Genomic DNA, 24,844 nt, shown 5'->3' with positions numbered 1-24,844 from the left:
CTATTGAGAGTTTCATGAAATAGCAAAATTTGAACTTTGTTTAAAAATCATCTTTTACCCAGCCAAAGCAGAGAACATTAATATTTTTAAACCTTCTTGTTATATGGTGTTTCTATGGAATTCTCTTGAGCGACAAAACCTATAGTTATGCACGCGGTGGGCAATTAGCTTGAAACTTGACTCCCCGAGTTTGTGCAGCTTTCCTGCAAGATGTGCCTTAAACTGGCACTCTGCTCTTTCTCCTTCCCATCCAACCTTCCCTTCCCACCTCCCAAAGAGTGAGGGTCTTGGCAGTCCTGAATCAGGGGCTGAGATTTTGCAGGAATATCGCACCAGTTGAAGAGTGTGATGGGTTTCTGCTGTAATTTATCAAGAGCCCGGGTTGGGGAGTCAGAGGACCTGGTTTCTAATCCTGGCTTTGCCACTTGCCTGCTGGGTGACCTTGGGTAAATCACTTCACTTCTCTGAGCCTCAGTTCCCTCATCTGCAAAATGGGGATTCAACACCTGTGCCTCCTCCTACCTAGAATGCGAGCCTCATGGGGGACCTGATTATCTCATATCTACCCCAGCCCTTAGTGCAGTGTTTAGCACATGATAAAACCTTTAAAAAACCACATTTATTATTGTTATTATTCATTGAGTGCTTGTTGTTTGCAGAGGGTTGTACTGAATGCTTGGGAGAGTACAAAACAATAATAGCCTGAGGAAGCAGTAACCAGCTTTACCCCTGAGGATTCTGTTTCACTTTACCTCTGATAATGCAGCCTTCTCCAACTTCTCTCTCCTTGAGGCTGTTTTGGAACGGGCACAAGTAGAATTCATACGTTTTGCACATTCCTCTTGCCTCCTTTCCCTGGCCCTCCTGAGTCAGTGGGAGAGGGAGAGAGGGTTTCCTTTCTAAGCTGATTTTATAAAATATTCATTTGGGTGGAAGATTTCCCAAAGGATTAGTGCATTTTGATCTACGACCCATTTGTCAGACAGAGGCCTTGCAGATGATCTGATAAGTGACTGCTTTATCTTGGTGCCTCATCTATTGTGTGGCTGGTTTAAATTGTGTATTTGCTGGTATAGTGACAAGGGGGTGGAGCCAGCAAAGAGGTGGGAGGCATTCCTTGATCCCTGCTTCTTAACCTCCTGCCACTTCTCTGTGCCTCAGTTACCTCATCTTTAAAATGGTAACTAAGACTGTGAGCCTCACGTGGGACAGGGACTTTGTCCAACCGGATTTGCTTGTGTCCACGCCAGCTCTTAGTACAGTGCCTGACCCATAGTAAGTGCTTAACAAATACCACATTTATTATTGAAGGTGGCCAGTTCAAAGCAAAAGGAAAAAGCTTCTTCTCTCAATGTGAGGATGGTAAACCTGTGAAATTGGTTACATGAGGAGTGGGGCTGAATAAAGCAGCATGGCTTAGTGGATATAGAGCTTGGGCCTGGGAGTCAGAAGGTTATGGGTTCTAATCCCAGCCCCACTACTTGTCTGCTATGTGACCTTGGGCAAGTCTCCTTCTGGACTGTGAGCCTGTTGTTGGGTAGCGATTGTCTCTGTTGCCGAATTGTACTTTCCAAGCACTTAGTACAGTGCTGTGCACACAGTAATCGCTCACTAAATACAATTGAATGAAAGTCACTTCATTTCTCCATGCCTCAGTTACCTCATTTGTATAAAATGGGGATTAAGACTGCGAGCCCAGTGTGGGACAGGGACTGAATCCAATTTGATTAATTTGTACTACCCCAGCACTTAGAACAGTACAGTACTCTGGACACAGTAAATTCAATAAATACGATTGAATGAATGAACAGTGTTTGGCACATAGTAAGCACTTCACAAGTACCATAATTAAATCAGTGTGGCTGAAAATAGCAGTAGGTCTAAGAGAGACCAGTGATCTATAATGGGTTGTTCAAAGGAGTGTTACAGCTCAGTTGGGAGAAATGAGGTGTCTTCAGTAGTCCATTCCTAACCATAATAATGCATGTCCAGGAAGTATAGCCCTCACAGTTCCAACAAGCCTCAGCACCAATACAGAGCTGGCTGGACCATTTTTCATGTTCTCTCTAAATAGGCATTCGCTCCTCTACTTCTTGTTGGTTGGAAAGCATTTGATCTATTTTATGAACGTCAGTCCATCAGTGGAATTTATTACATGTTTACTGTGTGCAGAGCACTATACTAAGCGATTGGAAGGGTACAGTACAACAGAGTTGGTGGACACGTTCCTTCTCCACAGTGAATTTACAGTCTAGATGGGGAGGCAGATGTTAGTATGAATAAATGAATAAAGGGACAATTAAAGCAGAGACTACCATAACAGTTTGGTTTTCTACGTTCTTGGCACATACAAATAGGTATTTATTAAGTGCTTACTATGTCCTAAGCACTATTCTAAGCGCTGGGGTAGATACAAGGTAATCAGGTTGCCCCGGGCGGGGCTCACAGTTTTAATCTTAGTCTCACAGTCTTAGAGAAGCAGCGTGGCTCGGTGGAAAGAGCCCGGGCTTGGGAGTCAGAGGTCATGAGTTCGAATTCCAGCTCTGCCACTTGTCAGCTGTGTGATTGTGGGCAAGTCACTTCTCTGTGCCTCAGTGACCTCATCTGTAAAATGGAGATTAAGACTGTGCGCCTCACGTGGGACAACCTGATCACCCTGTATCTCTCCCAGCGCTTAGAACAGAGCTCTGTACATAGTAAGTGCTTAGCAAATACCAACATTATCATTATTATTATCATTATTAATCCCCATTTTACAGATGAGGTAACTGGGGTACAGAGAAATGAAGTGACTTGCTCAGAGTTACACAGCTGATACGTGGTGGAGCTGGATTTAGAACCCAGGTCCTCTGACTCCCAAGCCCGAGCTCTTTCCACTAAGCCACGCTATTTCTCATGATAAACCAATGTTACCAAGTCCTTGCTGAAATGGCATTCCAAAGATGGATGTTGTTTTAATGTGTCATCTAATTGAAATTACTAATCGGCATAGCGTCTTTTTGGTGATATGCACACCTGACAGGATTGTGATAACAATCTGCCATTATCCCTACCAGGGAAATTGGTCATTAACCAGATGCCTGTAATCTTTTAGATGTCATTTTTGGAGTACAGTAAAGTGACAGCTTGTTCTTAAAGAAATGTAGGGGGATAGCTTGTATATGGTCCCATGGTATATATTTTCGACCCCTGGTCAGCGTCTTATCCAAGATCTGAAAGTTTTGTGGGTTTTTTTATTTTTTCAAAAAGTTCTGATGAGGAGCCTTTTTAAAATAAGGCCTCCTCCAGAAGACCTTCCCTGACAGCCCTCATTTCATTCATTCATTCAGTAGTATTTGAACACTTACTGTGTGCAGAGCACTATAATAAGCACTTGGAATATACAGTTCGGCAACCGATTGAGACAGTCCCTACCCAACAACAGTCTCAGTCTAGAAGGGGGAGACAGGCAGCAAAACAAAACATGTAGACAGGCATCAATACCATTAAAATAGATAAATAGAACCATAGATAAATGCACATCATTAATAAAATAAACAGAGCAATAAATATGTACAAATATATACAAGTGCTGTGGGGAGGAGAAGGGGGTAGAGCAGAAGGATGGAGTAGGGGCAGTGGGAGGGGAGGAGGAGCAGAGGGAAAGGGAAGGCTCAGGCGGGTAGGCCTCCTGGAGGGGGTGAGCTCTCAGTAGGGCTTTGAAGAGGAGAAGAGAGTTAGTTTGGCGGTTGTGAGGAGGGAGGACATTCCAGGTCAGAGGTAGGAGGTGGGACAGGCGAGAACAAGGTACAGTGAGGAGGTTAACGGCAGAGGAGGGGAGTGTGTGGACTGGGCTGTACCTACTCTCTCTCCCTTCTGTGTCACCCTTGCACTTGGATTTGTACCCTGTCGTCATCCATCCTCAGCTCTACAATACTTATATACATATTCATAATTTATTATAATGTCTGCCTCCTCATCTAGAGTGCAAGTTCTTCTGGTCAGGGAACATATCAATCATTGGGAAGCACGTGGTCTAATGGGAAGATCGTGGTTTTGGGAGTCAGAGAACCTGGTTTCTATTCTTGGCTGTAGCACTCGCTTGCTGTATGACCTTGGGCAAATCACTTCATCTCTCTGGGCCTCAGGTCCTTCTGCAAAATAGGGTTTTAAAACCTGTTCTCTCTCCTACTTAAAATATAAGCCTCAAATGAGACTCGATTATCTTATATCTACCCCATACTTAGTACAGTGGATGACACATAGTCTATGCTTTACAAATATCACAGTTGTTGTGGTTATTATTTTTGTCGTCATTACTACTCTCCCACACACTAAGTACAGTATTCTGCACATATTAAGCACTCAATAAATAAAATTGATTGATTGATTGGTTTATTATCACTGCCCCTGCAAACAGACTTTTCTGTCAAAGCTGATGGATCCTCAAACCCTGCCTTTTAGAAAGGGGAACTACTTTAACTGTGCTTGACCTAGTTTTTAGTGATATTTCATCTTTAATGAGTATTATAAGTGTCCGTTCTCACTTGGTGGTTCCATCTGTTTTGTCTGTCTTTCAGTGTATCAATACCGAGTTCTCATGCAATGGAGTTAGAAGATATGATAGTGAACTGACAGTCTAACCAATAAGCGCAGTAACCCAGATAGAAAGAACCCATTTCCTTGTATTCTCTGCCCATGAGGAATCTTTTTCTCTAGTGTATGAAAGAGCTATGAATATTTTATATCCTCTTTTGGCATACAAGGGAGACAGTGATAAAAGGAAGCTTCATGGGAAGTAGTTTGAGTGTTTGCCCCATGTAAAGATGCAAAGTAAATCAGTTTACAAGCTGCTTGCTCTGCAGCCAGGGGACCGGCAGCGATGAGAGGATGAGTTGGATGGAGCTTTGGCGCATCCATAGGTAGGCGAGAAGCAGCATGACATAGTGGAATGAGTCAGTTGAACCAACTTCTAGTCCTGGCTCTGCTACTTGTCTGCTGTGGAGTGACCTTGAGCAATTTACTTAATATCTCTGTGCCTCAGTATCCTAACCTGTAAAATGGGGATTAAATCCTTCTCCCTCCTTCTTATTTGGCGTGCCCTATGTGGACAGGGACTTTATCCAACCTGATTATCTTGTATCTATCCCATTGCTTAGTTCAGTGCTTGGTACATAGTGAGTACTTAACAAATGCCACCATTATTGGGAGCTTCTGGGGGTTCTGCCTTTTTGCCACTCACTTCTAGACTGCATCTCATCACTAGTACAGGCAGTAGAATTGTGCCTCAGAGTGATTTCAGCCAAGCTGAGGCTCTCAAATACATGAATTCCTCATGCTAAGAAGTTTGCCAACCCATCAGGGTGGTAATAATGGGGGCAATGGTGACTAGGCCAGTAGGCAAAGGAGGCTGGGGGAGGCCTCAGTGCATTTTCTTACACCTGCTTCTCACTGGGTGGTGCCACAGCTTTCTGTTGCCTTCCTTTCATCCTACATAAGCCATGTTAGAGAGGCAGTGTTCAAAATCCTGCACCCACTGCAAATGAAAAGCTCATTTCCTCTTCTCACGTAAACATTGACAAGTCCCACGTCCCAGCACCCAAAACATGAGGATGATGTAATACAGGCTCCTTTACCCACCTCTGCCCCTCAAACCCTCTCCAATATCCCCCACTAGTTCAATTCACTTCACCCAATCCATTTGATATCAGGGCAACTCACTGGCTTCACAGAACGTGGTATGGACTGCTGTTTTTAAACTGAACAACAAAGCCAAACAGAAGCAGTGATGTAGCGTCACCAGTGAACTCTTATCAACGCATCCCTTTAACATTCCCTGCCCTCCGCTTTTGCCTTCTCTCTGTGTCCCTCGACCTCTGTGGAAGTAATTCTGCCTAATGAAAGGGTTTTAAAGATGCTCTCTCAAATGCTCTCTGACAGAATCGCTGTTGAAGACTATTAACCCTCAAACTGTGAAAGCAGCTTTCAAACTGAAAACAATAATGGTTCTTCTGAAAGCATCTGACCTGCTTCTGTGGCAGGTGAGATTTGGGAGTTTGGAAAGGTAACTCTCCCCCCCCCCCCAACCAAAATAAACTTCCTAGAGCATCATTTAGAATAACAGCATAAATTCCGTACAAGATTTATCAAAGGAAAATATCTCTTTTCAAAGAAGAGAGCATTTTAATTTAGTCATTAGTCCTTTAGGAGCAGGCCATTCTTTGTCCCAGAAAATACCTCCATTCTTTCAGCAAATAATTGTCCCCTGACTTGAATTCTCCTGCTTGAATTGTTGTGTTGCTGGATTGCATTGTTGTCAGGGAGCAAAGGTAAATTGCAAATAAGTCAACTGTCTTCTCCAAGAGAATCCTTTCAGGACATTAGTCAGTGTGAGACCTTGAAGTGGCCCAGGGGTGAACATTAGGGGCTTTGAAAGAGTCACACTCTTGCTCCACTCAAGAATAAGGCAAGGGACTCTTAAACCCTGAAAAGGCACGAGCAGAAAATTATGGAATAATTTCAGCTTTCCTGGTACAGGGTGCAAAGAAAACTTGGGGGACTCAATGTCATCTGTTTATCTTAAATGATTGGAGATTTTTCTTGCCTCTTGTGACTGCTGTTTTCAACACATACAGTTGTGCCTCTGTCAAAACCGGGGCAAATCGAGAGAGAAAAACTGTGGTCCGTGATCTTAAACCATAAAAAAGCTGGCAGAGTTGGAGAAAAGTAGTCATTACTTCTCAAAAGCATCAGTGTGGTTTGATGTTTTCTACTTTCACCTATTTAGGCCAAAAAATCAAGGAGGTAGAGGTATAATATCATAATGACACCAACCATGGGAAATTTTTTCCCAGTATATTGAGATTGTTGAAACATCTGGGTAGGATCCTGTTGATAAATTAGGAGCCAGAATAAAGTTAGCAGGACTCAGGGCCTTTGTGACTCATCAGAAACATGTGCCTGGCTGCCTCCCTTTCCTCTCTCTCAGGCGATGAATCCAGTGTTGGCTTTCCCTTGGTTTGTGTAAGCGAAGGCAACTGGACATCTGTTTTGATGAATTTGACCTTAAGTCACTTACTTCTAAATAAAACCACCCAGATGCTATTACCGTATCATTTTGTAGCGTGAGAAAGCAGTTATTGTATAAATATTGCTGAATAGATTTTTTTTAATACAATAAGTCTAGAAGTTCAGGTAATGGAGTGTTGGCTGCCTTGTTACAGCTCAGCCAAGCGCAGTGCACTCTGTCGTTTTTAGAATTCCATTGCGGTGTTATTCCTCACCTACTGTGTTCCCTAGAGACTGTGAAGATGAAATTCACATAGTGAAGCAAAAGACTAACCCATTGGAAAGAACACGGGCTTGGGAGTCAGAGGACATGGGTTCTAATCCTGGTTTTGCCACTTGTCTGCTGTGTGACCTTGGGCAATCACTTAACTTCTCTGTGCCTCAGTTACCTCATCTGTAAAATGGGGACTAAAAGTATGATCTCCATGTGGAACAACCTGATTACCCTGTACCTACCTCAGCGCTTAGAACCGTGCTTGGCACATAGTGAGCACTTAACAAATACCATAATTAATATTATTATTATGCCTCATTGCAGATAGTCATTTAGGGTTATGGTTTTGTCATTAAAATTAAATGCTAGTTTGGGGGAAGAAAGGGATGATTCACAGGGGAAGCAGTATGATGTCGTGGATAGAGCATGGGCCTGGGAGTCAGTAGGTCATGGGTTTTAATTCCAGCTCTGTCGCTTCTCTGCTGTTTGGCCTTGGGTAAGTCACTTCACTTCTCTGTGCCTCAGTTACTTTATCTGTAGCATGGGGATCAAGTCTGTGAGCCCTATGTGGGACAGGATCTGTGCCCAACCCAATTTGCTGGTATCCATCCCACCACTTAATACAGTGCCTGGCGCATAATAAGTGCTTAATAATTACCATAATTCTTATTATTTTTTATCATTATTTTTTGCAAGATCTGAGAACAAAAGCCAAAAAGTCGAACCCCTAGTGGCAAAGCGTCCGAAGTCCAAACATCCAAAGAGGTAGAGCATATCCCATTAATTCTGTCTGCAGAAGGTGACCCCAGCAGATGATCCCATAATCCAGAGAAAACCCATGAAATGCTATTTGGTTAAAAAGATTTCTTTTAATCATCAGAATTATGGCAGCTAGCTCCTAACTACAGTCAATCAATTAAGGATATTTATTGAGTGTTTCTGTAAAATGAGGATTAAGATTGTGAGCCCATTGTGGGACAACCTGACTCCCTTGTATACCCACCCCAGTGCTTAGAACAGTGTTTGGCACATAATAGATGTTTAACAGATATTATTATTATTATCATTACTGTGCACAGTAATAGTTGAGGGAAGTACAGGCCGTCAGAGTTGGAGTTGGAGTAAAGGTCCCTACTCACACACAGTTTACAGTGTAGAAGGGGAGACAGTTATTTAATGATAGTAATAATGTTGGTGTTTGTTAAGCACCTACTATGTGCAGAGCACTGTTCTAAGTGCTGGGGTAGATACAGGGTCATCAGGTTGTCCCCCATGGAGCTCACAGTCTTCATCCCCATTTTCCAGATGAGGGAACTGAGGCCCAGAGAAGTGAAGTGACTTGCCCACAGTCACATAGCTGCCAAGTGGCAGAGCTGGGATTTGAACCCATGACCTCTGACTCCCAAGCCCAGGCTCTTGCTACTGAGCCACCTAGGGGAAATAGAATGTAAGGATATGTACATATGTGTTGTGGGCCGAGGGTGAGGTAAATATCAAGTACTTAGTAGGGTACACAGCCTAGGGTGCATAGGAAGAGGGGAGATGGGGAATAAGGACTTTGTCAGGGAAGGACTCTTGGAGGCATTGTGATTTTAAGATGGCTTTGAAGGTGAGGAGAGTTGTGGTCTGTTGGATATGATGGGGAAGGGACTTCCAGGCCAGGAGGAGGATGTGGGCAAGGCGTTGTTGATAGATGAGATGAAAGTACAGTGAGTAGGTTGGCATTAGACGATCAAAATGTATGGGCTGATTTGTAAGAGAATATCAGACAGGTAAGGTAAGGAACAGGTATAGATTGTTCCCAATAGACCTGATATCCCAACATCACTGTTCTCTGAAGCCAACAATACCATACAAATACCTTAATGCCCTTCTTTGATTCATCTCCAGAATGGTATTCATTCATTCATTCATTCATTCATTCAATAGTATTTATTGAGCGCTTACTATGTGCAGAGCACTGTACTAAGCACTTGGGATGAACAAGTCGGCAACAGATAGAGACAGTCCCTGCCGTTTGACGGGCTTACAGTCTAATCGGGGGAGATGGGCAGACAAGAACAATGGCAATAAATAGAGTCGAGGGGAAGAACATCTCGTAAAAACAATGGCAACTAAGTAGAATCAAGGCGATGTACAATTCATTAACAAAATAAATAGGGTAATGGAAATATATACAGTTGAGCGGACGAGTACAGTGCTGTGGGGAGGGGAAGGGAGAGGTGGAGGAGCAGAGGGAAAAGGGGAAAAGAGGGTTTAGCTGCGGAGAGGTGAAGGGGGGGTGGTAGAGGGAGTAGAGGGAGAAGGGAGCTCAGTCTGGAAAGGCCTCTTGGAGAAGGTGAGTTTTAAGTAGGGTTTTGAAGAGGGGAAGATAATCAGTTTTGGCGGAGGTGAGGAGGGAGGGCGTTCCAGGACCGCGGGAGGACGTGGCCCGGGGGTCGATGGCGGGATAGGCGAGACCGAGGGACGGTGAGGAGGTGGGTGGCAGAGGAGCGGAGCGTGTGGGGTGGGCGGTAGAAAGAGAGAAGGGAGGAGAGGTAGGAAGGGGCAAGGTGATGGAGAGCCTCGAAGCCTAGAGTGAGGAGTTTTTGTTTGGAGCGGAGGTCGATAGGCAACCACTGGAGTTGTTTAAGAAGGGGAGTGACATGCCCAGATCGTTTCTGCAGGAAGATGAGCCGGGCAGCGGAGTGAAGAATAGACCGGAGCGGGGAGAGAGAGGAGGAAGGGAGGTCAGAGAGAAGGCTGACACAGTAGTCTAGCCGGGATATAACGAGAGCCCGTAGCAGTAAGGTAGCCGTTTGGGTGGAGAGGAAAGGGCGGATCTTGGCGATATTGTATAGGTGAAACCGGCAGGTCTTGATAACGGTTAGGATGTGTGGGGTGAAGGAGAGAGACGAGTCAAGGATGACACCGAGATCGAGGGCCCGAGAGACGGGAAGGATGGTCATGCCATCCACGGTGATAGAGAAGTCTGGGAGAGGACCGGGTTTGGGAGGGAAGATGAGGAGCTCAGTCTTGCTCATGGTGAGTTTTAGGTGGCGGGCTGACATCCAGGTGGAGACGTCCCGGAGGCGGGAGGAGATGCGAGCCTGAAGGGAAGGGGAGAGGACAGGGGCGGAGATGTAGATCTGCGTGTCATCTGTGTAGAGATGGTAGTCAAAGCCGTGAGAGCGGATGAGTTCACCGAGGGAATGAGTGTAAATGGAGAACAGAAGAGGTCCAAGAACTGACCCTTGAGGAACTCCAACAGTTAAAAGATGGGAGGGGAAAGAGGCTCCAGCGAAGGAGACCGAGAATGACCGGCCAGAGAGGTAAGAGGAGAACCAGGAGAGGACGGAGTCCGTGAAGCCAAGGTGAGATAAGGTATGGAGGAGGAGGGGATGGTCGACAGTGTCAAAGGCAGCAGAGAGGTCAAGGAGGATTAGAATGGAGTAGGAACCATTGGATTTGGCAAGAAGGAGATCATGGGTGACCTTAGAGAGAGCAGTCTCGGTAGAGTGGAGGGGACGGAAGCCAGATCGGAGGGGGTCTAGGAGAGAATGGGAGTTAAGGAATTTTAAGCATCGATTGTAGACGACTCGTTCTAGGATTTTGGAAAGGAAGGGTAGTAGGGAGATAGGACGATAACTGGAGGGGGGAGTGGGGTCAAGAGCGGGTTTTTTTAGGATGGGGGAGACGTGGGCATGATGAAGGCAGCGGGGAATCAGCCATTGGAGATTGAGTGGTTAAAAATAGAAGTTAAGGAAGGGAGGAGGGCAGGGGCGATGGTTTTAATAAGGTGAGAGGGAATGGGGTCCGAGGCGCAGGTGGAGGGGGTGGCACTTACGAGGAGGGAGGAGATCTCCTCTGAGGATACTGCAGGGAAGGATGGGAAAGTAGGGGAGAGGGTTGGTGGGGAGGGAGGGGAGAGGCGGAGGGGTGACTTTGGGGAGCTCAGACCTGATCATGTTGATTTTCGTGAGGAAATAGGTGGCCAGATCATTGGGGGTGAGAGATGGGGGAGGGGGAGGAACAGGGGGCCTAAGGAGAGAGTTAAAGGTCCGGAACAATCGGCGGGGGTGACGGGCATGGGTGTCGATGAGGGAGGAGAAGAAGTTTTGCCTGGCGGAGGAGAGGGCAGAGTTAAGGCAGGAAAGGATAAAGTTGAAGTGTGTGAGGTCGGCTTGGTGCTTGGACTTTCGCCAGCAGCGCTCAGCAGCTCGAGCATAGGAGCGTAGGAGGCGGACAGAGGAGGTGATCCAGGGCTGTGGGTTAGTGGAGCGAGAGCGGCGGAGGGAAAGGGGGGCGAGAGAGTCGAGATGAGTAGAGAGGGTGGACTTGAGAGCGGAGACCTGATCATCGAGAGTAGGAAGAGAGGACAGGGCGGCAAGCTGAGGAGAGATGCTATGGGAAAGACGGATGGGATCGAGAGAGCAGAGGTCTCTGTGGGGCAGTAGCTAAGATTTGCAGGGGGAGGGAGTGTGAGAGATGAGGCAGGTGAGAAGGTTATGGTCAGAGAGAAGGATTTCGGAGTTGGTGAGGGAGGAGATAGTGCAGCGGTGAGAGATGACGAGATCGAGGGTGTGACCGAGTCGGTGAGTGGGCGCGGTATGGTGGAGGAGGAGGTCGGCAGAGTCGAGGAGGGATAGCAGGCGGAATGGTACTTAATCCCTGTCCCATGTGGGGCTCACAGTCTCCATCCCCATTTTATAGATGAGGTAACTGAGGCCCAGAGAAATGAAGTGACTTGCCCAGGGTCTCATATAGCAGACAAGTGGCAGAAACGGGAATAGAACCCCTTGAATGCCCATTACTAATGCCTTGAATGCCCTTCTTTCTGCATGTGGAAACTGGGTTACTATTAAGGGTTTATGTTAACCGAGGCCCAGGGAGGTTACATCACCTGCCTAGAGATAGTTACAGGGCAGATGGGTGGCAGAGCTTCATCCGTTCAGTCATATTTATTTAGCGCTTAATGTGTGCAATGCACTGTACTAAGCACATGGGAGAGTTCAATATGACAGTAAACAGACACATCCCTGCCCACAAAGAGCCAACAGTCTAGGGGGGAGACAGACGTTAATATACATAAAAATAAATGAATTACAGATATATACATAAGTGCCATGGGACTGGGAAGGGAAGACTGAAGGGAGCAAGTCAGGGTGATGCAGAAGGTCGAGGGAGGAGAGGAGGGCTTAGCCAGGGAATTCTTCTTGGGGAAAATGTCCCTTCAGGGAGGCTTCTTGGGGAAGATGTCCCTTCAGGAAGGCTTTGAGGCAGTGGGGTTGATACAGTCTAATCAGGTCCGACACAGACCCTGTCCCGCATGGGACTCACAGCAGCAGGAACCTGGATCTCATAACTTCCAGTCTCATGCTTTTTTTCCTCTAGGCCATGCTGCTTCTCAGTTATCAGTTCAGTGGTACCCAAACCTACCCAGCATTTGGCCTTGCAACTCTATTTTACTGCTTTATTGTCTTCCCCGCTGTTCTGCCCCGATTAGAGGAATGCCTGCTCTGTCTGTCTGCATTTTTCCCCCATATCAACCACCAGGATTTTAGGCATTAAAAATATAAGCCTTCTTGGCTGTGCACTTTACAGTTCGAAGTTGATTTGAAATGTCCATCCACTAGAAATGAGCATTCCCACTGGAAAGTAATTAGGTGAACTTATGCTTTGGTAGAAGTATACCTCGAGTTTTCTAAAAGACAACTTGCTCCTGATAAGTACCTTTTTCTCCCTGTATATCATTAGTGAAGAGCTAGAGTAATATTAAACATGCTTTCTCATAGTTACCATTCTTTGTGAAATCAAAATTAACCTCTCAATGGTAGCCTGCAAATGACTCAATGCTTCTTTTTTTAAAAAAAAGTTTTTTCTGTTGGTTCAAATAAAAAAAGACTTTGTTTTTGCCATCTAAATAAAATGTTGGTACATTGAGCTTATCCATATGCTTCATACTGTAATCACCATCTGGTAGAGTAACATTCTACCCATCAAGTTAAGAGAGGCTAGTAGCAAATGGGGTGTCAGAAGAGCGTGGAAAAATTACACGTTCCAGGAAATGAGCCACTGCTTTGAAAAGCAGCCTGCCTAGTGGAAAGAGCATAGACCTGGGAGTTAGAGGTCCTGGTTTCTAATCCCAGCTCTACCATTTACCTGCTGTGTGAACTTGGACAAGTCACTTGATTTCTCTGTGCCTGTTACCTCATCTGTAAAATGGGGATGAAGACTGTGAACCCTTTGTGGGACATGGACTGTGTCCAACCTCATTATCTTGTATCTTCCTCAGTGCTTAGTCTGTTGCCTGGCACATAGTAAGTGCTTGAGAAGTAACATAAAAAAGAAAGCAGCAAAACCAAAGGAAAGGTAATTTAAATGGCCAGAAATCAAGCAGTGGGGATTGAGCATGAGGTATTAAGCTGTGGTTGTCGTTGCCTGGGGCAGACTAACGGCAGGTTGAAATAACATTATGGATCTGCCAGTGCAAGGAAAACACTAATGAGATCTGACTTATTAGCCAGTTAGCATTAGCGGGATTTAATGCCTGTGCTTTTAGTGGTGATTCAGCACAGAAATGCTGAAGAGTTAGGCTGAGGGTGGGCAGGTGGAGAATTTTTCCTGGGGTCTTATTCTTCTTTGCCTGTTCAGTTGATATGGAAATTCACCCAGATGTGTGCTGGATAATAATAATAATTGTTGGGTGTTTATTCTGTGCCAAACGCTGTATTAGGTCCTGGAGAAGATGTAAATTTTTCAGGTTGGACACAGTCCCTGTCCCACATTGGGCTATAGTCTAAATAAAAGGGAGGTTAGGTATTCCACTCCTATTTTCAGATGAGGAAACCGAGGTACAGGGAAGTTACATGAATCTGCAAGATCACACAGCAGGCAGCTGGTAGAACTGAGGTTATATCCCTTGATATCCAGGCCCGTGCTCTTTCCATTGAGCCACTCTGCCTGTGTTCCCCTTCTCAAGCTACTGCCAGTTGGCCTTGTCCCTGAGATTTGAGGTTTGTTATGAAAACCTCCAGAATGGTACTTATTGAGTGGTAATAGTAATACTCATGGTATTTGTTAAGCACTTACTGTGTGCCAGGCACTGTACTAAGTGCTGAGGTGGATACAAAAAAATCTGGTTGAACACAGTCCCTGTCCCCATATGGGCTCACAGTCTCGATTCCCATTTTATAGATCAGGTAACTGAGGCCCAGAGAAGTGAAGTGACTTGCTCAAGGTCTCACACAGCAGGCAAGTATCAGAAACGGGATTAGAACCCATGACCTTCTGACAGCCAGGCCCATGCTCTATTCAATACGCCATGCTACTTCATGGCATCTGTTTGCAGAATCATTTCTCATCTCAGCTTGGCATAGTTCCTGCTTGCCTGGAGTGGTGATTGGCACTGGAGATTTGCCCTGTGCAGGTTCGGTGTGAAACAGATTGCAGATTTTCTAAAGCAATAATTCTCTTCAAATAATTCCCTTGCTCTGTGCAGACAGGGCGACTTTGAAGCTTAGCAGTCAGGTTGTTAACTGTCCTTTTGCAGGTCAATTAACCTCTCTGAACTTTGCTTATAAGACATTTAGGAATTCTATCACAGCCCCATGTTTATCACACAAGGGTGGAATGGAGAATTAGACCAATCATGGCTGCAAAGCTCTCTGAGACCCTGGGAGGGAATGTCTGAGTCAAACCTACTACTACTACTACTCACTACTCTTCTGCAACCCAGGCTGTAGTTGCTTCTCTAATGCTAACCTTCTCACTGTGCCTCTATCTCCTCTGTCTCACCACCGACCTCTCACCCACATCCTGCCTCTGGCCTGGAGCACCCTCCCTCATATCAAACAGACAACGATTCTCCTGCCCTTCAAAGCATTCTGAAGGCACATCTCCTCCAAGAGGCCTTCCCCCACTAAGGCATCTTTTCCTCTTCTCCCACTCCCTTCTCGGTCACCTGACTTTGTTCATCACTGCTCACAGCCCCACAGCACTAATGTGCATCTTTGTAATGTGTTTATTATATTAATGTCTGTCTCCCCCTTATACTATGAGTTCATTGTGGGCAGGGTATTTGTTTATTGTTATATTGTACTATCCCAAGCTGTTAGTACAATGTTTTGCACACAGTAAGTGCTCAATGAATAATACTGAATAAGTAAACCAACCTGGATTACCCTGTATCTATGCCAGTTCTTAGAACAGTGCTTGACATATAGCAAGTGCTTAACAAATACCACCCTCATCATCAAATCTGAGCCTCAAATTCTTCTCCTCCAACTCTCTCCCTTCTTCTCAACTTATCCAACCTTGGCTTCACTGACTTCATCCTCTCCTGGTTCTCCTCTTACCTCTCTGGTCGTTCATTCTCAGTCTCCTTCAAGGGCTCCTCCTCTCTCTCCCATCCCCTAACTGGGGTTCCCTCAAGGGTCAGTTCTTGGTTCTCTTCTATTCTCCATTTACACGCACTCCCTTGGTGAACTCATTCACTCTCATAGCTTCGACTATCTTCTCTGTGCAGTTGACACCTAAATCTGTATTGCCTCCCTTGTTCTCTCCCTCCCTCCAGGCTTGCATCTCCTCCTGCCTTCAGGACATCTCTACTTGGATGTCTTCCCACCACCTAAAACTCAACAAGTCCAAGACAGAGTTCCTTATCTTCTTTCCCAAACTCTGTCCTCTCACCGACTTTCCCATCTCCGTGGACGGCATTACCATCCTTCCTGTCTCACAAGTCTGCAACCTTGGTGTCATCCTCGTTCACCCCACATATTCAGTCCGTCACCTAAGCCTGCTGGACTCTCCTTCACGACATTACCAAGATTGTACTAACTACCACATTAATACAATCACTCATCCCATCCTCACTGTATTACTGCATCAGCCTTCTTTCAGACCTCCCAACCTCCTTCCTCTTCCCACTTCAATCCATATTTCACTCTGCTCTCCATACTATGTTTCTACCGAAACGTTCTGGGCATGTCACTCCTCTCCTCAAAAATCTCCAGTGGTTGCCTATCCACTTCCATGTCAAACAAAAACTAGCTATTGGCTTCAAAGCTCTCAATCACCTAGCCCCTTCATACCTCACTTCCGTTTTCTCCTCCTACATCCCAGCCCACACACTCTGCTCCTCTGGTGCTAACCTTCTCACTGGGCCTCGTTCTCATGTGTCCCACCATCGACCGGGGCCCACGTCCTACCTCTGGCCAGAATGTCCTTCCTCCTCTAATCCTCCAGTCACACTTCCCCTCTTCAAAGCTCCACTGAAGGCTCACCTCCCTCAAGAGACTTTACCAGACAAAGCCCCTCTTTTCCTCAGCTCCCCCCTCCTCCACATCGCCCCGACTCGCTCCCTTTGCTCTACCCTCCTCTCCACACCCCACAGCACTTGTGTACATATGTACATATCTATAATTCTATTTATATTGATTCCTGTTTGCATGTTTTGATGTGTATATATCTATAATTCTATGTATTTATTGAAGCCTGTTTACTTGTTTTGATGTCTGTCTCCCCGCTTCTAGAATGTGAGCTCAGTGTGGGCAGGGATTGTCTCTCTTTATTGCTGAACTTTACTTTCCAAGCGTATAGGACAGTGATTTGCACACAATAAGCGTCCAATAAATAGCATTGAATGAATGATTGAACTTGCCTGTTTATTGACTGTTAATTTTACAGCCATGAGGAGCTAGTTTTAAAAAAATCCTGTCCTATTCGAAGTCCTGTATATTAAGGAACATGAATATTTTCCCCTTTCTGGACCTTAAGATGTTAGGTTTACATGAAACAATAACCCCTTGTCCATGTTTGCTGACACCTTACCCACCTCCTCTCTCAGGAATGAAACTCCCTCCATCTTCATATATGCAGACCACCACTCTTCCCAAGCTTGAGAATCACAAATCCTCCAAGAGGCCTTCCCTGATAGACCCCTTTTCCCTTAGATGCTCTCCCTTCTGCATCACCTATGCACTTGGATCTGTACCCTTCAAATACTTGATATTCACCCCTCCACCAGTCCCACAGCATTTATGTATATATCTATAATTTATTTTATGTCTCTCTCCCCCATTGTATTTTACTCTCCCAAGTACTTAGTACAGTGCTTAGCACACAGTAAGTGCTCAATAAATATCATTGATTGATTTATTGATTCTTTTCCCCCCAAGTATTGATTTAGTACATTAGGTTTGGTTTTTCATGGAAGAAGTTAAAATTCTAAGAACAATTCACGTCCCCCAGGAAGGGAAAATTTACTGTACATGTGATGGCAGTTGGGAAGAATATGGAAAAAACTTAAGTTTTGTTGGCTTACATCATTCTGGGATTTAGGAAAAAAAAAGTCAGCTTCTAGAGTCGTCAATCAATAAAACTTTGACGTCTGGGAAATTAAACAATCTCTTAAGACCCTTCTAATGTAGTCTACCTGTCACAATCCTACTGTGGTGCTTGCAGTTCATTTCCTGAGATCCCGTCATTAGTTTCATCAAACAATTAAAAGGTTGTATTTACTTTACTCTCTGCTAGTTCTCGACTCATAAATTAGAAAGTACTTGCCAGATATTTTCTAGCTGAGCAACTAAAACAGTTCATCTAAATGACACACTGCAACTTAATTTAGTTCTCATTAAAGATTCACTTTTCTTATGAGAGGGAATCACATCACTTTTCTAAATGGAGCCCACAGGATTTCATCTGTTTACTGTGGAGTTCTTCAGTGTTCATTTCATCCCTTTAACGAGTGTGTCTCAAAGGCCTTTTTCAAGACTGGTTGACAGAGCATCAATTTCTAAGTCTGCTGATGATTGTCCATGGGTTTCAGGTCATATAACTCATTTATGCAAATATTTCTGTACTGAGTGTGTCTAATGTATTTGTGTGGTGAGCTTTACTTCTTTTCATATTGACGGTAAATATTTTTGTGCTATATCAGAAACAGGAATTAATGGCTTAAAGATGACTATTGCAAATGAAGGGCTCCATTTAGTGCTGAAATACATCCTAATAATTAGACCAGTTCAATGACTTAATTAAAAAGCAAAAATACTGGGATGTATAAATATCTCTTGATTTTAGTGTCTTAAAATTTAGTAGTGAAGAAAAGCATTGTTCACTTAATAGCACATTTCCTCATTTGTTGGGGGACACACTCAAAAAGATTAAAGAGAAATGATCATGGGGTAAGACTTAGTCATGTTTATTGAGCGCTTATTCTGTTCAGGGCGTGGTACTAAGTGCTTGGGAGACTTCAGTACTACAGAGTTGGTAGACATAGTCCCTGCCCACAACTAACTTAGGAGCTAGAAGGGAAGACAAACACATTTAAATAAATAAATTACAGATATGTATGTAAGTGCTGTGGGGCTGAGGTTGGGGTGAATATGAAGTGCTCAAAGGTTATATATCTATGTACATAGGTATTCAGCAGGGGCAGGTTGTTGGGGAAAAGAAAGCTTAATCGGGGAAAGCCTCTTGGAGGAGATGTGACCGTAATAAGGCTTTGAATAATAATAATGATAGTACTTTTTAAGCTCTTACTATATACCAAGCACTGTTCTAAGACCCGGGGTAGATATACGTGAATCAGTTTGGATACAGTCCCTCTCCCACGTGGGATTCCTACTCTTAATCTCCACTTTACAGATAAGGGTACTGAGGCCCAGAGAAGTGAAGTGACTTCCCCAAGAGCACACAGCAGACAAGTGGTGGGGCTGGGATAAGAACCCAGGTCCTTTTGACTCCCAAGCCCGTGCTGTATTCACTAAACCATGCTACTTCTCCACAAGAAAACCAGAGAGCTTGTGTTCCCAGCCCCCTCCTCCTACTCCTCCCTCTCTACGACCGCCAAAAGGGAAACCGCATAGATCCTTGACTTGCCCACTGAGACAGGACAAACACCATCCCCAACCCTACCCCCACAAAAATCAAAGAGGTGTCAGAGATGATGTCAGCCCTCCTACCTTGTATCTACTCCAGCACTTTGAACAGTGTGTGGCACTCTATTTATTGCCATTGTTCTTGTCTGTCCGTCTCCCCTGATTAGACTGTAAGCCCGTCAAACGGCAGGGACTGTCTCTATCTGTTGCCGACATGTTCATCCCAAGCGCTTAGTACAGTGCTTTGCACATAGTAAGTGCTCAATAAATACTAGTGAATGAATGAATGAACATAATAAGCACTTAACAAGCACCATTATTATTATTAATGGGGGTCTGCAGTATATGGATGGGGAGGGAGTTCCAGGGCAGAGGGAGGATGTGGGAAAGGAATCGGCTGCAAAATAAATGAGAATGGGATGCAATGAAGAAGGTAGTGCTAGTGAAGCGAAGGGCTGGGTTGTAGTAGATCAGTGAGGTAAGGGAGGAGGGGGCAAGCTGATTGACTGCTTTAAAGCCGATGGTGAGGAGTTTCTGTTTGTTGCAGAGATGGATGGGCAACCACCTGACGTTCTTGAGCAGTAATAATAATGTTGGTATTTGTTAAGCGCTTACTATGTGCCGAGCACTGTTCTAAGCGCTGGGGTAGACACAGGGGAATCAGGATGTCCCACGTGGGGCTCACAGTCTTAATCCCCATTTTACAGATGAGGTAACTGAGGCACAGAGAAGTTAAGTGACTTGCCCACAGTCACACAGCTGACAAGTGGCAGAGCTGGGATTCGAACTCAGGACCTCTGACTCCAAAGCCCGTGCTCTTTCCACTGAGCCACACTGCTTCTCAGTAGGGAGATGTGAGTATGGCTTAGTGGAAAGAGCATGGCTTAGGAGTCAGAGGTCATAGGTTCTAATCCCACCTCTGCCACTTGTCAGCTGTGTGACCTTGGGCAAGTCACTTAACCTCTCTGCGCCTCAGTTTCCTCAACTGTAAAATTTGGATGAAGACTGTGAGCGCTACATGGGGCAACCAGATTACCTTGTATCTACCCCAGCACTTAGAACAGTGCTTGGCACATAGTAAGCGCTTAACAAATGCCAACATTATTTTAGGGATTTCAGTGCACTAATGGGGATGTTTAGTAAATCGAAGGAATTTTAATAAATGGAAAGAATTACAGTGACAGATATATTGGTCTTCTAAATTAGTGGGATATAGGTGGGATAATTCTTATCTCCGTGGTGTGGTTGAAGTGTGGCTAAACCTCAGAGCAGGGAGTGCTTAGTACAATTCTCTGCATATAGTAGGCGCTCAATAAATACTATTGAATGAATGAATGAAATGAACTGAAATATCTCCGTCCTTTCTGCTTCTTTGTTTCTTGTCAGCCAATGGTAAACTTTCCAACAACCATGTACAAAAAAAAATCTAAGGAATTTTAATTCAATTTTGAGGTATTAGCCTGTTTATAAAATATTCTTTCAGTATTCTGGTGGAATATGTTAATGTTCACCTTCAGTTTCAATGTTTTGATTGTGGGAAATGCATTTTCCAAGAACAATTGGGTCTAGCTCTGTTGGTGGTTCTTTACTTCTATTTTTCCCCTGTGGAAGCACTCCAACAGGGCACTAAATTAAGGGAATCACAATCCAGAATTTTAGTTTGGCTTTAGATAACAAAAACACCTTGAAATCAGTGTGAATCAAATGTTGCAGGCATGGAAAAGCCTTGATTCCATGGGTTCTGGCTCAGAAGTAGCAGGTTTGTCATCAAGGGTGGATTTCAGAGGGCCACAGCCAGAGATATTCCAGTCTTTCTGAAAAGAAAACTTTCTCCTATAAGCATATGCAAAATGTGAATTCTTGAATCCTGGCTGAATTAAATTTAGCATAATCATATCTAGTGGCAAATGCTTTTGATTAGGCTATCTTCCATCATTGTTTGTGATGTTAATAACTATATAATTAGTTACTTCTTTCTAACCTATCATTTTCATAATTTGCATTAGTCTGTTAGAGGCCTTAGATTTTTAGGGGCTTTTGCAACTGGGTAATTTTCCTTAGTTGGAAAGCTTTTGCTTGATGAATACACTCTCGTAACTGGGCAGGTGCAGTTTTATAATCCATGGAATAGTGACCATCCAAGTGAAACCTGGTGCTGTTAGAACACCTACACCCATTCCAAAGAGTTATTTCAGTAAGATCATTTGCCATTTATTTCTCATGTTCCACACATTCCTAACTCTTCTTTAAAACATTTTTGAAGTTTTTCCCTCTTTCCTCAGTTCTCGGTAAACTTCTACCCCAGGGGCCTTGACCTGTAGTTTGCCAGATGAATATTGATGATTATTGTACTTTTCATGAGAATGTAGCCCTATTTTCAAAACTGCAGCAAAATTTCAAGAAGCAGTGTGGTCTGAGAAGCAGTGCTGCCTTGTGGGTAGAGTACGGCCCTGTAAATCAAAGGGACCTGGGCTCTAATCCTTGCTCTCCCATTTGGCTGCTGAATAGCCTTGGGCAAGTCATTTCACTTCTCTGTACCTCAGTTACTTCATCTGTTAAATGGGGATGATGATTATGAGCCTACATGAGTCATGGAATGTGTCCAACTTGATTAACTTGAATCTGCCGAAGTGCTTAGTATAGTGCCTAGCATGCAGTGACCTCTTAACAAATACCATAGAAAAAAAACCTTATTTTGTTCACCTGAGCTTGAGGGGTGATATTTTGTTTTCTTCATAAAAAAGGGCCATTTAAGAGCAGAAGAGGATGAAGAGCATGTAGGGAAAGAAAGAAACTGGAATACTAAGTGATCAGGGTTCAAATGTCAGACTCTGCCACTAACTCACTGTGAAGCTTTTAGAGGTCACGTCCTTCTTCTTCAAGCTTCTTCCTGGAGGTAACTGCTTGGGCTGAGGAACATCATAATTCAGAGGCAGAATTCAATAGTAGATGCTAAAAGTGATTCCAGAAACACCTCAGAAAATATAAAGTGCTCCATTTACCCATCATTAAAATAAATGCAAATCTTCATTGCTCATTTTGGTTCTAGTTCCTTACTTCCCAAAATTAGGAACATTTCATCTATATTCATCTTTTAGGAATTCATTATGTATTGCCAAGTTCATGAAGAAATGAATTTTTTGGCCCAGTGGATTTATTTGATGTTTGATGATCAATATTGTTCTTCATTCCTTTCTCCCCTCCACTCCTCTCCCTTCTGCTTAGCTGGTCTTTGCTTTAGCTATTGAAAGTGTGACACCCTTGTCTTTTTGTTTCTGTTTTCACAGGTTCCTTCATGTTGGTTAATACCTCAGGGAGGTTTTCTGGGCAAAGAACTCATCTGCTGTTACCCCAGCTCAAAGAAAATGACACTCACTGCATCGACTTCCACTACTTTGTGTCCAGCAGAAGCGGCTCTAGTCCCGGGGCTCTGAATGTCTATGTGAAGGTTAACAGTGGTCCTTTGGGAAACCCCATATGGAATGTGTCCGGGACCCCCTCTGGCACGTGGAACAGAGCAGAACTGGCAATCAGTACCTTTTGGCCCAATTTTTACCAGGTAAGTTCCCTATCGAGCTCATCAGACAGCTGGTGATATTTATTGAGAGCGTACTATGTGCAGAGTACTGTGTTAAATGCTTGGGAAAGTACTTAGAGATGTTAGTCATTCATTCATTCATTCATTCATTCAATAGTATTTATTGAGCGCTTACTATGTGCAGAGCACTGTACTAAGCGCTTGGGATGAACAAGTCAGCAACAGATAGAGACAGTCCCTGCTGTTTGACGGGCTTACAGTCTAATCGGGGGAGACGGATAGACAAGAACAATGGCAATAAATAGAGTCAAGGGGAAGAACATATCGTAAAAACAATGGCAACTAAATAGAATCAAGGCAATGTACAATTCATTAACAAAATAAATAGGGTAATGGAAATATATACAGTTGAGCGGACGAGTACAGTGCTGAGGGGGTGGGAAGGGAGAGGGGGAGGAGCAGAGGGAAAGGGGGAAAAGAGGGTTTAACTGCGGAGAGGTGAAGGGGGGGTGGCAGAGGGAGTAGAGGGAGAAGAGGAGCTCAGTCTGGGAAGGCCTCTTGGAGGAGGTGAGTTTTAAGTAGGGTTTTGAAGAGGGGAAGACAATCAGTTTGGCGGAGGTGAGGAGGGAGGGCGTTCCAGGACCGGGGGAGGACGTGGCCCGGGGGTCGACGGTGGGATAGGCGAGACCGAGGGACGGTGAGGAGGTGGGCGGCGGAGGAGCGGAGCTTGTGGGGTGGGCGGTAGAGAGAAGGGAGGAGAGGTAGGAAGGGGCAAGGTGATGGAGAGCCTCGAAGCCTAGAGTGAGGAGTTTTTGTTTGGAGCGGAGGTTGATAGGCAACCACTGGAGTTGTTTAAGAAGGGGAGTGACATGCCCAGATCGTGTCTGCAGGAAGATGAGCCGGGCAGCGGAGTGAAGAATAGACTGGAGCGGGGCAAGAGAGGAGGAAGGGAGGTCAGAGAGAAGGCTGACACAGTAGTCTAGCCGGGATATAACGAGAGCCTGTAGCAGTAAGGTAGCCGTTTGGGTGGAGAGGAAAGGGCGGATCTTGGCGATATCCTTGCCTTCAAGAGCTTACATTCTAGTGGAACTAATACATCATTTGCCTTAATGTTGACCATTTTTCTGTTTGGTTTCTTAAGGGATAAGATGTGGCAATTCTTAGGGCCGCTTACTTATGTATGGCCATTGAAAAAGAAGCTGAAAGTGAATTCAGGTTGTGGTGTGCAGCCTGGAGGCATTTCCTAGTGGATAGAACTAGGACTGGGACTAATGATTTATATCAAATAAATAATTAGCCTGGGACTAATGAAGGAGCTGGGTTCTAATGTCGGCTCTGCCATTTGTCTGCTGTGTGACCTTGGGCAAGAAACTTTACTTCTCTGTGCCTAAATTACCTCATCTGTAAAATGTGGATGAAGATCATGAGCCCCATGTGTGAGAGGGACTGTGTCCAACAGGCTTTGCTTTTATACCCCCTTTGAAGAGTGTCCTCACATAGTATGTGTTTAACAGATTACAGTTAGTACTGTTCATGTTGTACCTGGAGAAGGCTGTAGGGTACAGTGATTTGGAGTTTTCTCATTCTGGGCAAGCAAGCCCTAGGGATTGTGGCAATTCTTCAGACCCCTGCTAAGTTCTTGTACCCTGAAAAGGATCTGAGATTTTTTGATCCTGCCACCCTGTGGTTACTTCTAAGTTGCCTCATCTGTAAAATGGTTTCTAGAGTCAGGTGAAAATTAGTCACAGTGCCTGGGCGTCAAGAGGCTTACCATCTAAAAACTAAGGGAGGGAAGAGGGGATGGATGACAATGTTTAATTTAAGCTGCACACCTGTGATATATTATTCATAAGGCAGGTGAGTCATTCATTCAATCATACTTATTGGGTGCTTACTTTGTGCAGAGCACTGTAATAATCACATCTCCCTGGGCTCACCAAATGTGATATACCTGTCACAGTGTTATTCAACATTGAAGTAAATAAATATTCCCATCGCTCCCAGCTCCTTTATGTTTCCTTAAGCATTGTAAAGAACCACTAAGTGGAAATTCTATGTGAGGACTTAGAGTTTAATATGTAAGAGGAATGCCATTTGTATAATTCAGAAATCTTAAAGTCATAGATATACTGATATCCTTTCTCAGATGTATGGAGTCTTTATATTTGTCTCTACTATTTC

At 44.5% G+C, this 24,844-nt stretch overlaps 1 protein-coding gene across 9 annotated transcripts in view; it reads left to right on the top strand.

Moving 5' to 3' along the window:
* The window catches only part of PTPRM (protein tyrosine phosphatase receptor type M), an 838,914-nt gene that overhangs the window by 254,806 nt on the left and 559,264 nt on the right, over positions 1 to 24,844 (top strand). For all 9 annotated transcript variants that reach the window (XM_029065462.2, XM_029065460.2, XM_029065457.2 and 6 more), the window contains exon 3: positions 22,413 to 22,684. In XM_029065462.2, the coding sequence (XP_028921295.1) occupies positions 22,413 to 22,684 (272 nt within the window). The remainder of the gene's footprint in view (positions 1 to 22,412; positions 22,685 to 24,844) is intronic.

This window comes from Ornithorhynchus anatinus, chromosome 5 (genome assembly GCF_004115215.2).
Source record: "Ornithorhynchus anatinus isolate Pmale09 chromosome 5, mOrnAna1.pri.v4, whole genome shotgun sequence".
In the NCBI taxonomy this organism is placed as follows: Eukaryota; Metazoa; Chordata; class Mammalia; order Monotremata; family Ornithorhynchidae; genus Ornithorhynchus; species Ornithorhynchus anatinus.
The sequence above is the reverse complement of the archived record's forward strand: the minus strand, read 5'-3'. Positions and strand labels throughout refer to the sequence as shown.